General features: G+C 48.0%; 3 protein-coding genes across 5 annotated transcripts; 2 read left to right on the forward strand and 1 right to left on the reverse strand.

The window, feature by feature from the left end:
* The first annotated feature begins 159 nt into the window (after positions 1-159).
* On the forward strand, positions 160-8331 carry CTNS (cystinosin, lysosomal cystine transporter). 2 transcript variants are annotated; one of them, XM_009558483.2, is made up of 11 exons: positions 160-299; positions 751-824; positions 1413-1491; positions 2707-2791; positions 2883-2986; positions 3968-4099; positions 4788-4887; positions 4984-5103; positions 6133-6303; positions 6518-6635; positions 7003-8331. In XM_009558483.2, the coding sequence occupies exons 2-11, from the start codon at positions 761-763 to the stop codon at positions 7131-7133; spliced, it is 1104 nt and encodes a 367-aa protein (XP_009556778.2). In that variant the 5' UTR covers positions 160-299; positions 751-760; the 3' UTR covers positions 7134-8331. The 2 variants fall into 2 exon arrangements, with proteins under 2 accessions (XP_009556778.2, XP_053940724.1); XM_054084749.1 differs by lacking the exon at positions 160-299 and adding an exon at positions 512-547.
* A 142-nt stretch (positions 8332-8473) lies between these two features.
* TAX1BP3 (Tax1 binding protein 3) lies at positions 8474-12161 on the reverse strand. The gene is made up of 4 exons (XM_054084752.1): positions 12068-12161; positions 10377-10496; positions 9994-10071; positions 8474-9779 (listed from the first exon to the last, which is right to left on the reverse strand). Exons 1-4 carry the CDS (start codon positions 12104-12106, stop codon positions 9642-9644), a joined length of 375 nt encoding a protein of 124 aa, XP_053940727.1. The 5' UTR covers positions 12107-12161; the 3' UTR covers positions 8474-9641.
* Positions 12162-12456: 295 nt separating this feature from the next.
* On the forward strand, positions 12457-13879 carry EMC6 (ER membrane protein complex subunit 6). 2 transcript variants are annotated; one of them, XM_054084842.1, is made up of 3 exons: positions 12457-12547; positions 12628-12693; positions 13308-13879. In XM_054084842.1, the coding sequence occupies exon 3, from the start codon at positions 13350-13352 to the stop codon at positions 13680-13682; it is 333 nt and encodes a 110-aa protein (XP_053940817.1). In that variant the 5' UTR covers positions 12457-12547; positions 12628-12693; positions 13308-13349; the 3' UTR covers positions 13683-13879. The 2 variants fall into 2 exon arrangements, with proteins under 2 accessions (XP_053940817.1, XP_053940818.1); XM_054084843.1 differs by having other exon boundaries at positions 12477-12693.
* The last annotated feature ends 99 nt before the right edge of the window (positions 13880-13978 follow it).

Raw genomic sequence — 13978 nt, forward strand, 5'->3', positions numbered from 1 at the left:
TCACTTCCCCACGCCTCCCCGGGGACCTGCGCCGCTTTAAGCCAAACTTCAACAAACAACCGAAGCCACCGGCTCTCCTTTCTCTCACAGATCGCCTCTCTTCCCTCGCAGCTCCTCTCCCGCCTCACAAACGTGCTCCAGCCCCTCCCGCTCTGCCACACCCAAGATGGCGGCCGCAGACGGCCGTACGGGCGCGAGGCGGGCGCTGGGCGGGGAGACCCTGGGCGGCCTCCTCACGTGAGGAGCTGAAAAGGGAAGAGCCGGGGCTGCGCGGGACGGGGCTGCGGCGCTGGAAGGAGGTAAGTGCCTTCACCTTAGGTGCTACCGCCTCTCTGTTAGCACGTCTTATAGCGTGGGGTGGCCCTGCTTCGCCGTGCGGCCTTAAGGGAGGTCGGCGGAAACTACAACTCCCAGCATGCACCGCGGCGCGCACCCAGGGCGGGGGCGCGGGTGGGGGCGCAGGGGCTGCCGTGAGTTGTAGTTCCTTGCGGTAAGAGGGAGTTGTGGGGGAAGAGATTCGATCCTTCGGGGCCGGTATTCGTGCATGGCGAGGGGGCTCCGTTATGGGATGCTCCCAAGATTCTCTGGCCACACAGAGGGACTGAAGGACTGGTGCCCTCGAGGACGGGGCTGGGGGCTGTGTTGGTGGGGAGGGAGGCGTTTGCAGGGAGCTGAAGCTGAGGGGGTGGCGGGTGCCCCCTCAGACTGGTGGGTGATGAGCACAGCCTCATCTCTGCTTCTTCTCTGCAGTTCTCCCACCATGAGGATGCCGTGCCTGCTCCCCGCCCTGCTGTACCTCTCGCTTTTGCTGCTGGGACCTGGCGGTGAGTGTCTGCCCGTCCCAGTTTGGCTCGCAGAGCCTCCTAGCCAGGCGACTGGGCTGAACTGGTAAGAGGTAGGATGGGGTGCTCTGCAGCGTCCCTGCCAGCATCTCTGGAGAGACATGTGCCATGGTTCCCATCAGCTCTTCTTCCATGACTTACCCTTGACTCGGTGAGCTCACACGCAGCCAGGGCTACGCTGAGGCACTGGTGATGGACCTCTTGCCTGGTGCTCTGAACTCGCCTCTGCAGAAGCAGGTTAAATACTGTCTGTGGTGCAGCCTGTTTGCAGGGAACTGGGGAGCTCTCCCACACTTAAATAACTTGCTAAGAACACCGTCTAATATATAGCAACAACAAAAAAATGTGTCCGGGGCAACCTGTTTATCTCTCCATTTCTGGTCTGTGTCCTTTAAACACACGGCAAATAAAATAGAATTGGATTCTAAATGTCGAAATTGTTGTTTGTGCCAATGGACAAAATGTCTGTGTCACAAAAGTAGGTAATTCTTCTGAAGGAGTTATTTGTCACTCATGCTAATTGAGATTTGTGTGGGGACTGTCTGTTAGGTTGTTTTTTTTTCTCCCCAGATGGAGTTATTGTATTATCTGCCCCTGAAGTGGTTTCATTAGAAAGTAGAAGTTCAATGAATGTCACTATCTCTCTGAGGTAAATGATCGCATCTTTACTTTCTCTTTGAAACGGGGGATGAGCAAGTGGGTAGGACTTGAGAGCTTCCCGCAGACTCGGTTAATTGTTCATACCAAGCAGCTCTCACTGGTGTGACTGACCACTTATGGACCTTTACCTGGCTTGCTACCAGTATGGAGCGAGATAGTGCAGCATTCTCACAAGCAGCCTTATATTCTTGAGCTCTGACAACATCTCATGCCACTTATAAGCAAAGCTGAGCAGGAAAACTTGTTCTATACTGTCTGCCCTTTATTAGCTTACTGAACTGTCTTCCTTAGGTGAACTTGCAGTTCCTCTGTTTCTAAAAATTGAGGCTTAGGAGAAACCTGTGTTTCCTAGAACAATCACCAATGAAACTTTACAAAGCAAATGAAACTCTCCTTTTCCAGCAAAGAAATGCAGCTACTCCAGCGTGGGAGCTGATTCACCTTTGTCTTGTTATTTAAAACAGTCCATATTTTGCCACGCCAGCCTTTTCCCAGGAGGGGCTTGTTAAATGCACACACCCCCTTCCCCTTTGAGATCTCAAATGTTGAGTAAAAGGAATAGTCCAATGAAAATGTAAAAATTGTGATAAAGAAGAAACTAGCAAAACAAGGCTGGAACAGTCTAGAACTTTTATTTTTGCAAAGAAAGGTGTCGAACTGTAACTTTGTTCATCATCAGGTGCAGTCATTTGAACTTTATGGTATTTTAAGTACTGCTCTGCAATTAAACCTCCTGGACAAATACTCAGTGGAGTTCTCTGGGAAAGCTGTGGAAGACTGTCACTTCTGTTATTTGAAGGAGGGGTATCTTTTTGTTATCTTACCGCACTGCTATAATTTCTACTTTTTATCATCACACTAAGCACATGTCCATTGTTTCTGCCCCCCTTTACCAGCACAGGGATAGCAAGCACAATGATAGTAGGATTCTGGTGGCAATGACTTTGCTCTGCCACTTGTGTGGAGAAAAGGGTGGTAAAAGGTGACCATATAACTGTCTAGTGCCCATTGCTAGTTCAGATAGTATAAATAGTACAATACTAACATAGCTTGGTGCTGTTGTTCCTTTGAGTACATACATGCTGTGTATGGACTGTTATTGTTTGCCACAGCTGTGAGGATTTAGCAGATACTCTCCTGCAGCCCTGAAGTGATCTCTGTGAACTTGGACACAAGTCCAACTTGTTTTTTTCTGCATTCACAGGGCTCCATTAAATGAGACACTGGTGATAACTCTTAATATTACACATTCATCAAAACACGGCACTATTGTCGAACTGCCTGATGAAGTAAGTGACAGAAAGACTTCTGACCTTATGCAAAGACCTGCTGCTGGTATGATGCAACTCTCCTGTTTCTTCCCTCCACTTTGCCTTGCAGGTACGATTGCCTGCAGGTCACACTTACACAGACTTCCAAGTGAAAGCAGATGATGTTGGACAAGTAACAGTTTATCTTTATGCTATTAATTCCAACATAACTGGGTGAGAAACTGGTTTTCAGTTCTACTTGCTATCTTACAGCTTTCTAACCTTTGAGATAACTAATCCCTTCTTATAGTTAATGGGAGATGTGTGGTATGTCATTGAGAAGGTGTGGTGACCCTGCAGCAACATGCAAGGTGTTAGATAAATACAAGGTGTGGAAGCAGTGTGGTAGTCTTGATGTCTTAGATGTCACTATTAGATGACTGTGAGTTTTCATGGCTCCTTAGTCTGGTTTGAATAAGCCCTCCCAGAAACATCAAAACTACACATCTGATCTAGGAAGTGTTCGGTTGTACATATTGCATAGGATACTGTTCTTACTGTGCAGAACTTGTTCTGGAGTGCTGATAGCCTGATGCAGCTGAGCACCCATGTCACTACAGTGAGAAGCATGTGTTTTGCTTTCTAGTTGGGGGAGCCTTCTTTTCACAGATGCCAGTCCTCCCCAACAGGAAATCAGTCCAGCAAGACAGAGAAAAGCTGCATTGTATCTGCTTGTTGCCCTGATGCAACTGAGTAACATGATACTTCTGTTTTACTTCTGCATTTTGCTTCTGCTTTAAAGACTCAAAGCAAATGCAGAGGTAAGCATATAAAATGCTCAACAGGGCAGGCGTTATCATGAGACTTTGCTGGCTGAGGATGAAAAGTGAAATTCTGCTCTTGCATAACAGAGCTCATGCTAAGAAAGTGGAAGCCATAGGCACAAGATGACCTTTTTGAAGATTTCTTTGGTAAAAGAGTGGAAAGAATGAGACAAGAAGGGAAGAATAGGTTGAGAGTAAGAGTGGGAGCTGCCCTGAACATAACAAGGACCCTTAAAGAGAAGGGGAGCAACTCTACTGAAACCAGCTGTGAATCTTTATTGTCTTGTCTCAACATCCAGATTCTGGTTTCTGTCTTAGAGCACAGCAAAGCAAAATCCACTGAAAAAACTGAACGCACAAATTAACTAATTCTGTTTGCATTCACCATCAGACCTAGGATTCAATTCCAAGTGATTCACAGCATCATAGTGAGATATGCTGATGAGGTGATTGGCTGGATCTATTTCCTCGCCTGGTCTATCTCCTTTTATCCTCAACTCTTTGAGAACTGGCGACGAAAAAGGTAAAGAGACTTAAAATGTATTTGCAAGTCAGTTAAGTGCTTCTGCAAATCATGCTCATATCTTCAGTTACATCTGTCTTGGTTATTAGTAATTGTGTGGAAAGATGGGGGAGAAAAGGGGAGACAAAGATAGGGCCTGAATAAACGCACCTCCAGTGAGTTTTTATGCATGCAGGTCAGAGGAAGCTAAGTGCATTTTATAGACACCTAATCCTGTGGTTTGGCATTCAGCACTAATTGGTGATAAAAGACTTCTCCATTCTCTTTGGTGTTGTGCTGTAAATCATCTGGCTGAGCCAATTGTGATGACCACCTTCAAAGATTACTTACCTTGTAAGCTGCTTATCAGACAGCTCCTTGTAGTGTTGTCATTAGGCCAACTCCTTTTAAACTAAGTGACTGAAGAAACAATATTACATGTGAAAACTAAAGCATTTCTTTTGGCAAAGATGTGCTACTGCTTCTATGGATTTGGGCTGGAATGGTTTTATCAGCCTGGGGCATGTGGTGGACATTTCATCTTGCTTTCTGATGAACTCGCAGCATCATGTTGTCACAGTACACAGAGCTTTGGCTTTCATCAAAAATTGCCCATAAATTGATACATTCTAGGGTCAAGTTGTCCAGGGACTGCCTGTAATGCTCTGATGTGTGTTTCTCATACATTTTTTTCCCCCCTTTTCTGTAGTGTTGTTGGACTAAGCTTTGACTTTCTAGCACTAAACCTTACTGGCTTTATAGCATACAGTGTATTTAATATTGGACTCTTCTGGATTCCCTTGATTAAGGTAAGCATGATTACCTCTTACCCACCCCACCAGAGAGTATTATCCTCCAAAAGGGAGTTAAGGCATTTGGTTGGTTTTGATTTCTCTTACATTTAGGAGGAATTCTTAGTCAGTTATCCCAGCGGGGTGAACCCTGTGGCCATCAATGATGTTTTCTTCAGTTTGCACGCAGTAGTTCTAACTCTCCTCACCATCATTCAGTGCTGCATCTACGAGGTAAGTCTGGGCGCTGATAGCGCTGGCGGAGCTCCCTCTGCCGGACACCTCGCCACTCTCTTCTGGGCTCCGCAGCTCTCGTCATTGAGCTTTCGCTGCCTTTCAAACTGTAAGGCTTCACAATCCAGCTGCCTTTATCTTTCCTGAGCTGGTAGTAACTCCGGTAAGCTTGTCTACTTCAGCCCCATCGATGTTCTGAGCTTATAAGTAAACTCCTTACGGACTCAAAATAACTAAGGCAAACAGCCAGCTTCATGAAGTTCCCAAACAGATCTCCAGCCAGCACGGAGAGTACAGCTCTGCGCAGTACAAATGGTGGTATGTGCTTTGCTGTTTCCTCACTACAGAGAGTACCTAGGGATTCCCTTTCTGCTTTTTTTCAACTTCTTTTCTCCTAAGCTACAAAGGCCCTATTATAATTCCCATCCCTTTTCAGGTGAGACTGATTATTATAGTTGGGTAGTTCTTTTTTTAATTCGCATTGTAAAAGCCTCTGATCTGAACAGCCAGTTTTCTCTAGATGATAACTCTTTCTCTCTTGAGGTGCTTCCTTTGGTGATGCTAAACATAAGCTGTAACAGCCAGTCTGTCTCCACTGCTAAGTGCAATAGTCTTTTCTAGAGAAGTGTTAGAAGGCAACCATGAACCTTTAATCATAGTGGCATTAGCACCTTTTTGCATTTATAGGAACTCTTGATATCATCAAACTTGACTCAGGAGGTTGCTGCACATGTGACACTGATAACAGGCATCATAAATACTTGAGAATACTACCACAAGATTGATTCTCACTTGCTTATGGGCAATAGTGTGCCGAATGATTGCTGTTAAATACTGCTTATGCAAACCCACACCTAGTTGCTGTAGCACTCATTTAATCTTAAAATTCCCTTGTGGTATGAGCCTAACTGGAACACCAACAGGTTTGGATTCTAATTTTGCATAGTGCTGAGCATGTTCTACGCCTTACAGTGTGTTTGGGCGTGTATGACCAAGGTCAGTCTAAGTGTGTCTGCGTTTCTGTTTCAGAGATCAGGTCAGAAAGTATCCAAAGTTGTTGTTGGACTACTGGCACTTGCATGGATCTTCACATTTACAACACTGTTTCTTGCTGCAGCTGAGGAAATGACATGGCTACAGTTCTTATTCTGCTTCTCTTATATCAAGTTAGCAGTCACACTGATAAAATATTTTCCACAGGTAAATCTGAACTCTTCTGCTTTTTTTACTGCATCCCTGTCACCCTTAGCCCGTGGTGTGTGCTCTTGAAAGTCTGACTAGACTAAACTAGCAGTGATATCTTACTAAGTCTTTTAGTGACAAGAGCAGTATAGTTACACAGGGGGGTTCTTGAATGTTAATCTTGGAAGTGCTTGTACCTGACATGCTGACTGACTTCTTGTTACACTCTCAGGCATATATGAATTTCCGTCGGAAGAGTACTGAAGGATGGAGTATTGGAAATGTACTGCTAGACTTCACTGGTGGAAGCTTCAGCCTTCTTCAGATGTTTTTGCAGTCATACAACAATGGTAAGGTTGGAACTACGGTGTAAGGCCTTTCTTAATTGGGTGGGAGAATCCTGCTACAAAGCAGATATAAAAGTTATCTTGTGAAAATGTTTGTACTATAGTGTAGGTAGCGGTTCCTATACCAACAGTAAATAATCTGTTCAGATTCCTTTAAGACAGAAAATTAAATATCTATTCTGAAGAAACCCCAGGAACAGCTACTAATTAGTTTTGGGTAAGATGTACACTACAGTCAGCCTTAGGGTGTATCTAAGCAGTGCAGGTAACAAACATAAGCTTCTCCAAGATGCATGGCATGACCTTGTTGTTTTGAGACAAGGCTGCCTTGAGGTGTTAGCCTTAACTCTCTTAATTTTGTGTTTGACAGATGAGTGGAAGTTAATCTTTGGAGATCCAACCAAGTTTGGCCTGGGTGTCTTCTCCATCATCTTTGATATTGTTTTTATAGTCCAGCACTACTGCCTTTATAAGACACGGGGGTATGAACCCTGTGAGTAACATGACTTGTTAGGACAAAAACTTTAAATTGAACTTGTCTCTACTCTGGCTGAGAGTTTCCAAGGTGCCTACTGCCAGGTACCAGAAGTACTGATTCTGATCTCTGTTTGTACTTTGATCCTCTCTGGTATGGAATACAAGCTGTTGCCTTGCCAAATGCAGATCGCCAGATGCCTTAAAGGACAGCAAGCTATCAAGCCACTAATTGCAAAATGAAGACTCATACCTGTGGAAGCTGCAAAGCCAGCTTGGCGTGAGCTGTCCAAGCAACATGTGGCTCCTTTTCTATTAAAAGCAAGAAAGACCAGAGAGATGTCTTTCTGATGGGAAGTGAAGCACAAAGAGCAGAGTTACAGCTTTCAAAAAATCTGAGATGTTTAAACAACCACTTAATATCGTGACTGAAGACTGTCTCTGGGTCTAAGTGTTGCTGCTGACACCTCACAGACAACACAGTAGATGCCACTCATGGTGGCTGTTAACAGCCATAGTGGTAACAGAAGAATGAGGTTGGCAGTAAATAAATGTCAGAACCCGAACTCTTTACTAAGAGAAATATTGAGAAGCAGCAGAAAACTGTATTTTACTTTACTTGGATTTATCTGAGTACTTCTAGTGCACTAACTTCATTGACACGTCCTGAATCTTACAGGTGGATGGTAAAGATTTTTGTCAAAGATTATTTTTAAGTCAATTAAACTTTAAACACAGGCTTTTGTTCCTGGGCAACTTTCTAACTACACACGGTGTGCTCTAGATAGAGATTAAAGCCTTGAGTTACTTGAAGGTAAGCATCGTACCCTTTAAAAGAATGAGAAGGGAAGCCATGCGTTTGTACTTGAATGGTCTTGGTGTCCACCTAAGGAAAACCAGAACCCCTTCTTCCCCCTGCTAGAGACCACGTGAGGTCTAACAGCTCACTAGCGCTGCACCTACCTACCTGCCTGTGAAATCAGCCCTTACCAACCTCTGCATCATGTTGATGTAGCCCACGACTCGCTTTCAGCCAAAAAAGAGTTGTCAGCTGGAAGCATTCAAGTAATACATCATAAGGACAAAACAGCTCAGGAAATCAAAGGTTTTTTATTGTGTAAAATCAAGTGGAATAGCAGTACAAATAGCAGTGTATCTTCATAGTAACAAAAATAACTTCACCTTGAAAGCCTGAAAATTTACCACTTAAGTTACAAAATTAAAAAGCTGTATTGTAGTATTAATTCCATAGATATAAAACTGGTCAATAGGTATCTGCTGGTGCATACAGAACAGTCTGAGATGTGTTAATCACAACATACATACATGGCACAGCAGTAATGTACTGAATAAGTTAGTCTGCCACCTCCTCGTGTTCTATTTACAACAGCTTACCTGAAAATTGCTTAAGGAAAGTATAGATACGTATAAATTAACTGAAGGGGATTAAGAACTCCAGTTTTTGGATAATTGTAAAGCTAGCTGTTTAACAAACCACTGGGAAGCTAGATAATTAACTTAGTGTTGCAGCAAGAATCTTAGATCCTGTGGCATGTTGATTTAAACTTAGTATCTTACTAGAAGTTTAAATTTGGTCAAGAGGCACTTTGGAAATTACTGGCATATTTGTCTCTTCCATCCAATAAATCAGTGACCTAAGCAAAATCTTCCATGAAGACAGATCTAAATCCACCCCTCCCATTTTGAGTCTGAGAGAAATGTAATGAAGAACTGAAGACTACAGCCACAAGCAGCTCTTTTGGTAAGTTCAGCAACAGCATTTTCTTTACGTGCTCCACATTCATTTCATTTAACCTTTACTCATTTGATGTCACAAATTACTTGGGAACAAGGAGAAATGAGGTTTTACTCTAACAGTAAAATTGAACTGTAGTGTCTATGAACCTTTAGAGTACTTTGCAGGTATGAATCTAATACTTGTGTTACTTGATTGTTTCTTGTCTGAAGAGGCTGCTTTGTACAGGGAATCTTTGCAGTACACACTAATGCCCCAAACCCTTCAGCATACTCCATCTAGCTAGCACACAATGTGAGATTAGTACAGTGTTCCTCCCCACAGCAGTGTGTGACTCTTCATTCTGGCACTTTGGTAGCATGGGAGGACAGGACAGCTTCCTTCTAAAAGCTTAAGCACAATAAAATCCTCTTATCTTCCATAGCAGAAATCACATTTCCTATTAAAATAGGAAGCTTTGGTGCTCTGTAAGAATCCTGTCAAAGTTAAGGCTTCTTCTGCTGCTTCCTTAGATAATTCAGATTTGTCCTGTCCTCCTGAAAGCCGTGACTACACTAAAGTCTTACCATGTACCTGCAGGGAAGACTTTAGAGAAGCACTCTTGCTGGAGGGACTAGAGTTTTACTACTGCCAGTTACACCAGAGGAAAGAAAAATAGTGTTTACCACAGTTAGGACCATGCACTCCTTCCAGACAACCTGTTCAGGTCTAGCGTTTGCTTCCTTGCTTGATACGAGTCTCTATCTCCCTCCCCAACCCTTCCCCAGCTTGGTGATTGATTAGGCCATCATTGATTGTTGCACAGCCTTCTGCAGAGATTGCCTGGTCACTAGCAGCCGTACCACTTCTTCGTTCCTCTTTGTCAGCCTCTTCCTAGCTTGGTCGTGGGTCACCATTGTCATATCCCAGCCATTCACCTAGGAAAAGCAGAAAATGGGCAGGTGTGTGGACTCACAGGTGTCCTAGCAGAAATGTGTAGTAGATAAGCTTATGCCACAGCTCAGTTTGTTTATAAGCCCCACAAACTATCCTGAAAGTATCCAGAAGACAGTATTTCCTCCAGCAGAAAAATCTTCTGTAGTGTGTACTTAGCACTGCATTAGTAGTTGTCTTGCCTGCCTGGGAGATTACCTGCATGATCTTATCTCCGATCTGAAGTCCTGCAACTTCTGCTGGGCCTCCTTCAGTCACCCTTGTTACATAGATGCCCTGGAAAAAGATAAGTGTTCATTTACTAAATATAGGAGGATTAAGTAGTTGAGGGGCATTCTACTGGCAGTGCAAAAATACTTTGTAGTGTATTATGGGATTCCTGTTAAAAACAAGTTTCTGCAGTGTTGGAAAAGGTGGAGAGCCAACTCATAACAAGCCTAGTTTGCAAATGATAATGTGGCAAGAGGATAGTCAGCTCTATGAAAGGACGGAGCACAGGCACACGAGAGGTGAGCTTGCTGAGAGTCACACGTGCTTAGCCTTTTGCTGAGAGAGTTGCTACAGAAAATCAGTCATCTGACCTTGTCGGTCTTGTCTTCAGAGAAAGGGTTCTGAGTAGGATCCTGATCAATGCCACCTCCAATGCTGAACCCCAGAATCAAATTGTCACCTTGGCGAAGCTTATGGATTTCAATTCTTTGCTGAAAAGAGAAGATAAAACAGCTGAGTATCATGATCACTGGAAGAAGTCTCAAGTGTGTTTCAGACGCAAATACTTAAGACCCTAGTAGATTCTCTTCACGGTGAGATCAGTGCCTTGCAGCAGACAAGCCCCACAGCTGGGTGAGCGCTCACAGCACGGGCAGCTCCAAAGCCCTGGCAGCACAGAACCATCATGTGGCACTTTGTCTGACAGTCAGATACAGCCTCTGCATTGACAACATCAGCTCCGAGCTGCTCTCAGCCCTGCCACAAGACAGCAGGACTGGAATCCATCTGCGTGCTCATGCCATGATACAGCCAAGCTCTTTAACTACTCAGCACTTTACCCGCTGCCTGGAAACACAAGGGAAAACCAGGAAAAACAGAGCAGCTCTCCTTAAACATGAGTCATGTCTTGCTAACTGGCACTCACTCATCAGTGAACTTGTCTGGTTCTTTATCCACATGCCTCATTCCTTCCCAGCCCTATCAGTGGAAATGACAACCTATTATTAGGGCAGTTCTTTATGATAAGCTATCAACACACTTTTATAATCCAGGGGTAGGTTCCATGCTGTCTGATGAACACAGACATCTGACAACCTTTACGCATCCAAGGACGATATAAATGCCACCTTGTGCCTTCTTGAGCCAAGATAAAAAGCCATGGTCCTAACAGAACCAATAACCACTCAAAAGGCTCTTCAGGCCGATCTGGTGGAAGGTGCCTTCTCCCTGCTGAGGATTGGACTGGGTGACCTTTAGAGGTCCCTTCCAAGCCAAACCATTTGATGGCTTCTCAACCAGCTCTGTCAGACCGTGAGCTTCCTGAAGGGCACAGGGTTCAGTCTCTCATAGAATGGTTCGGGTTGAAAACAACCTTAAAGCTCATCTAGTTCCAACCCCCTGCCATGGGCAAGTACACCTCCCGCTGGATCAGGCTGCCAAACGCCCCATTGTTGGGATACGAACAGCTCGGCCATCCGGGGGCTCTGCTCTTACCTCCCTGGGAGCGGCACAGCGTGTTTCTGGGCTAATAATCCCACCACCCAAAGCAAAATTAAACTGTCCCAACCAGCACAGCAGCGCCCCTTCCTCGCACCGCTTTGTCGATTCAAGTGATTACCGTGCTTTAAAAGCTCTGTTTCACCGGGCCAAGCCGGTGCCCGCCCCGCCTCTGTCCCGCGGCACCGGGCACCGGCCGCGCCCGCGGAGCCACCGGGCTGCGGACGAGACCCGCTGCTTCTCCCAAACCACAGGATGAACGGGCGCGTTCCCTCTGCCCCGCGGGGCTTCTCCCGGTGCTCCCAGCCGGGAGCGGAGCAGCAGGGGCATCTCCCGGTGCTCCTACCCATCCAGGAAAGGACCGGCGGGGGCTTCTTCCCGGTGCTCCCAGCCCAGCCGGGAAGGGAGCGGCGGGGGCTTCATCCCGGTGCTGCTCCCAGCCCAGCCGCTGCCCCGGGCGGGATTTGAGCATCCGCGGGCAGCACTAGGACCCGGCGGGCACCGCCGCTCACTCCCTCCCCAGGACGCTCCCGCCTCCCTCCGGCATCCCCTGTCCCCGTCTCACCACCACGGCGGTGACCGGCTGCCCCGGCACGTACGCCATGGCCCCGCCGCCGCCGCCGCCGCCCGAACAAAAGCGCCCCGCCCGGCCCCGCCCCCCCGAGGCCGCCAGCCAATCGAGTGCCGCCCACTGTGCCGCCAGCCAATAGGAGCTCCCCGCCCCCTGGATGCCGGCCAATCGGATGCTGCCCACGCCCGCGCTTCAGCCAATCGGGTGCCGTACCTGTGCCACCAGCAAATGGGATCGCCCCGTCTCTGGATGCTAACCAATAGGATGCTGCCCCCTCTCGCGCTCAGCCAATCACTGCCGGCCCCACCCCCGCATTCATCCAATGGAATGCTGTCCCGCCCCACTGCCGTCGCAGCCAATCGGGTGCGGTCCCCACCAGCGTTCGCCGGAAGCCCCGCCGCCTTCCCGGCGGCCCCCGCGCCAAGATGCCTGACAGGAGCTTCCGGTGGACAGGCGGGAGGCGCCGCCGCCGCGGTAGGTTGGGCCCCGGCGCGGAGGCCTCGGTTCCCGCTGGCGGCCAGCGGTGACGGGTGGCGTGTGGTGTCCTTTGGCAGGGCGTGAGGCGTGACGGGCGGGCCCGGCTGAGGGTGCCGCGGAGCAGCGCGGGCCGTGGATGAGAGGTACGGGCCGGAGGGTGCGGGAGGGGCCCGCGGCGTCTGGGAGCGGCCTCCGCGTGAGCCGGGAGCTCCCGCCGCGACCGCGGGTGGCCCCATGGGCCGGCGGGGGAGGGAGAGGAGCTGCGCCGGGCCCGTCTTCTCCGTCCCGTCTCCCCAAGTCCCGTCTCCCCCATCCGTATCCTCCCCTGTCCCGGTCTGTGTGTCCTGTCTCGTTCCTCCTCCGTCTGCCCCTCCCCCCCGCCGGCCCTTTTTGTTTCTCCTTGAACTGTTTGTCCCCGGTCTGTGCCCCTTACCTCCCCGTAGACTGGTCTGTCTGCGTGTCCCCTCTGTCCCTCCCTGCAGTGATCAGTCTCCGATCCCGTCAGTCCCCCCCCAGCCCAGTCGGTGTCCCCCCGTGGACCGGTGGACCCCATGTCCCCGATCCCTCGTCCCCATCTGTCCTCCACGTCCCGGTCCCCTCTGTCCCTCCCTGGAGTGATCAGTCTCCGATCCTGTCAGCCCCCCCAGTCCGGTCTGTGTCCTCCCTCCCCTGTGGACCAGTGTATCCCCGTGTCCCCTACTCCTCGTCCCCATCTGCCCCCTGGCCCGTACACAGTGTTGGATCTCCTTTTGCCCAGTGTCGTTGGGAGAGAGGAGTTCCCCGAGCCCGGCTGGGAGCCATGGCCGCAGTGGTGGCCAAGCGCGAGGGGCCGCAGTTCATCAGCGAGGCGGCCGTGCGGGGGAACGCCGCCATCCTGGACTACTGCAGAACCTCGGTGTCGGCCCTGTCCGGTGCCACAGCCGGGATCCTCGGCCTCACCGGCCTGCACGGCTTCATCTTCTACTTCCTTGCTTCCGTCCTTCTCTCCGTGCTCTTGGTATTAAAAGCCGGACGGCGATGGAATAAGTACTTTAAATCCCGAAGGCCGCTTTTCACAGGGGGGCTTATAGGAGGGCTCTTCACATATGTCCTGTTCTGGACTTTCCTGTACGGCATGGTTCACGTCTACTAAACCAACCAGGAGCCGTGCTAGCTGCAGTGTTTTTTAATGAAGCAGGAGGACTGTTGCCAAAACTCATCTAAACAACTAGGCCAGCTTACCTTTTAAACTGTCATTCATCACTTGTATCGTTAATACTGTCAGTAAATTATGTCCAGGTATAAATGAATCAGTAGTACTGTTCTAATTAAACTGAATGTGAAACACTGCCTGGATGCCTCTCGTGAATATTTGTTTGGTGGGTAAGGAATAACTGCTGTTCCTAATTGCAGGCAAACCCTGGGTTTTGGTTAATGTAGTCCTTTGTA

Source organism: Cuculus canorus, chromosome 20 (genome assembly GCF_017976375.1).
Source record: "Cuculus canorus isolate bCucCan1 chromosome 20, bCucCan1.pri, whole genome shotgun sequence".
NCBI lineage: Eukaryota > Metazoa > Chordata > Aves > Cuculiformes > Cuculidae > Cuculus > Cuculus canorus.

Coding starts and splice junctions, on each gene's coding strand:
- CTNS (XM_009558483.2), top strand. CDS start 761: ATGAGGATGCCGTGCCTGCTCCCCGCCCTGCTGTACCTCTCGCTTTTG. Junction 4,888..4,983: donor TCTGGATTCCCTTGATTAAG/GTAAGCATGATT, acceptor TCTTACATTTAG/GAGGAATTCTTAGTCAGTTA. Junction 6,304..6,517: donor TGATAAAATATTTTCCACAG/GTAAATCTGAAC, acceptor TTACACTCTCAG/GCATATATGAATTTCCGTCG.
- TAX1BP3 (XM_054084752.1), bottom strand. CDS start 12,106: ATGGCGTACGTGCCGGGGCAGCCGGTCACCGCCGTGGTG. Junction 10,072..10,376: donor CTGAAGACAAGACCGACAAG/GTCAGATGACTG, acceptor ATCTTTTTCCAG/GGCATCTATGTAACAAGGGT. Junction 9,780..9,993: donor TCGGAGATAAGATCATGCAG/GTAATCTCCCAG, acceptor TGCTTTTCCTAG/GTGAATGGCTGGGATATGAC.
- EMC6 (XM_054084842.1), top strand. CDS start 13,350: ATGGCCGCAGTGGTGGCCAAGCGCGAGGGGCCGCAGTTCATCAGCGAG.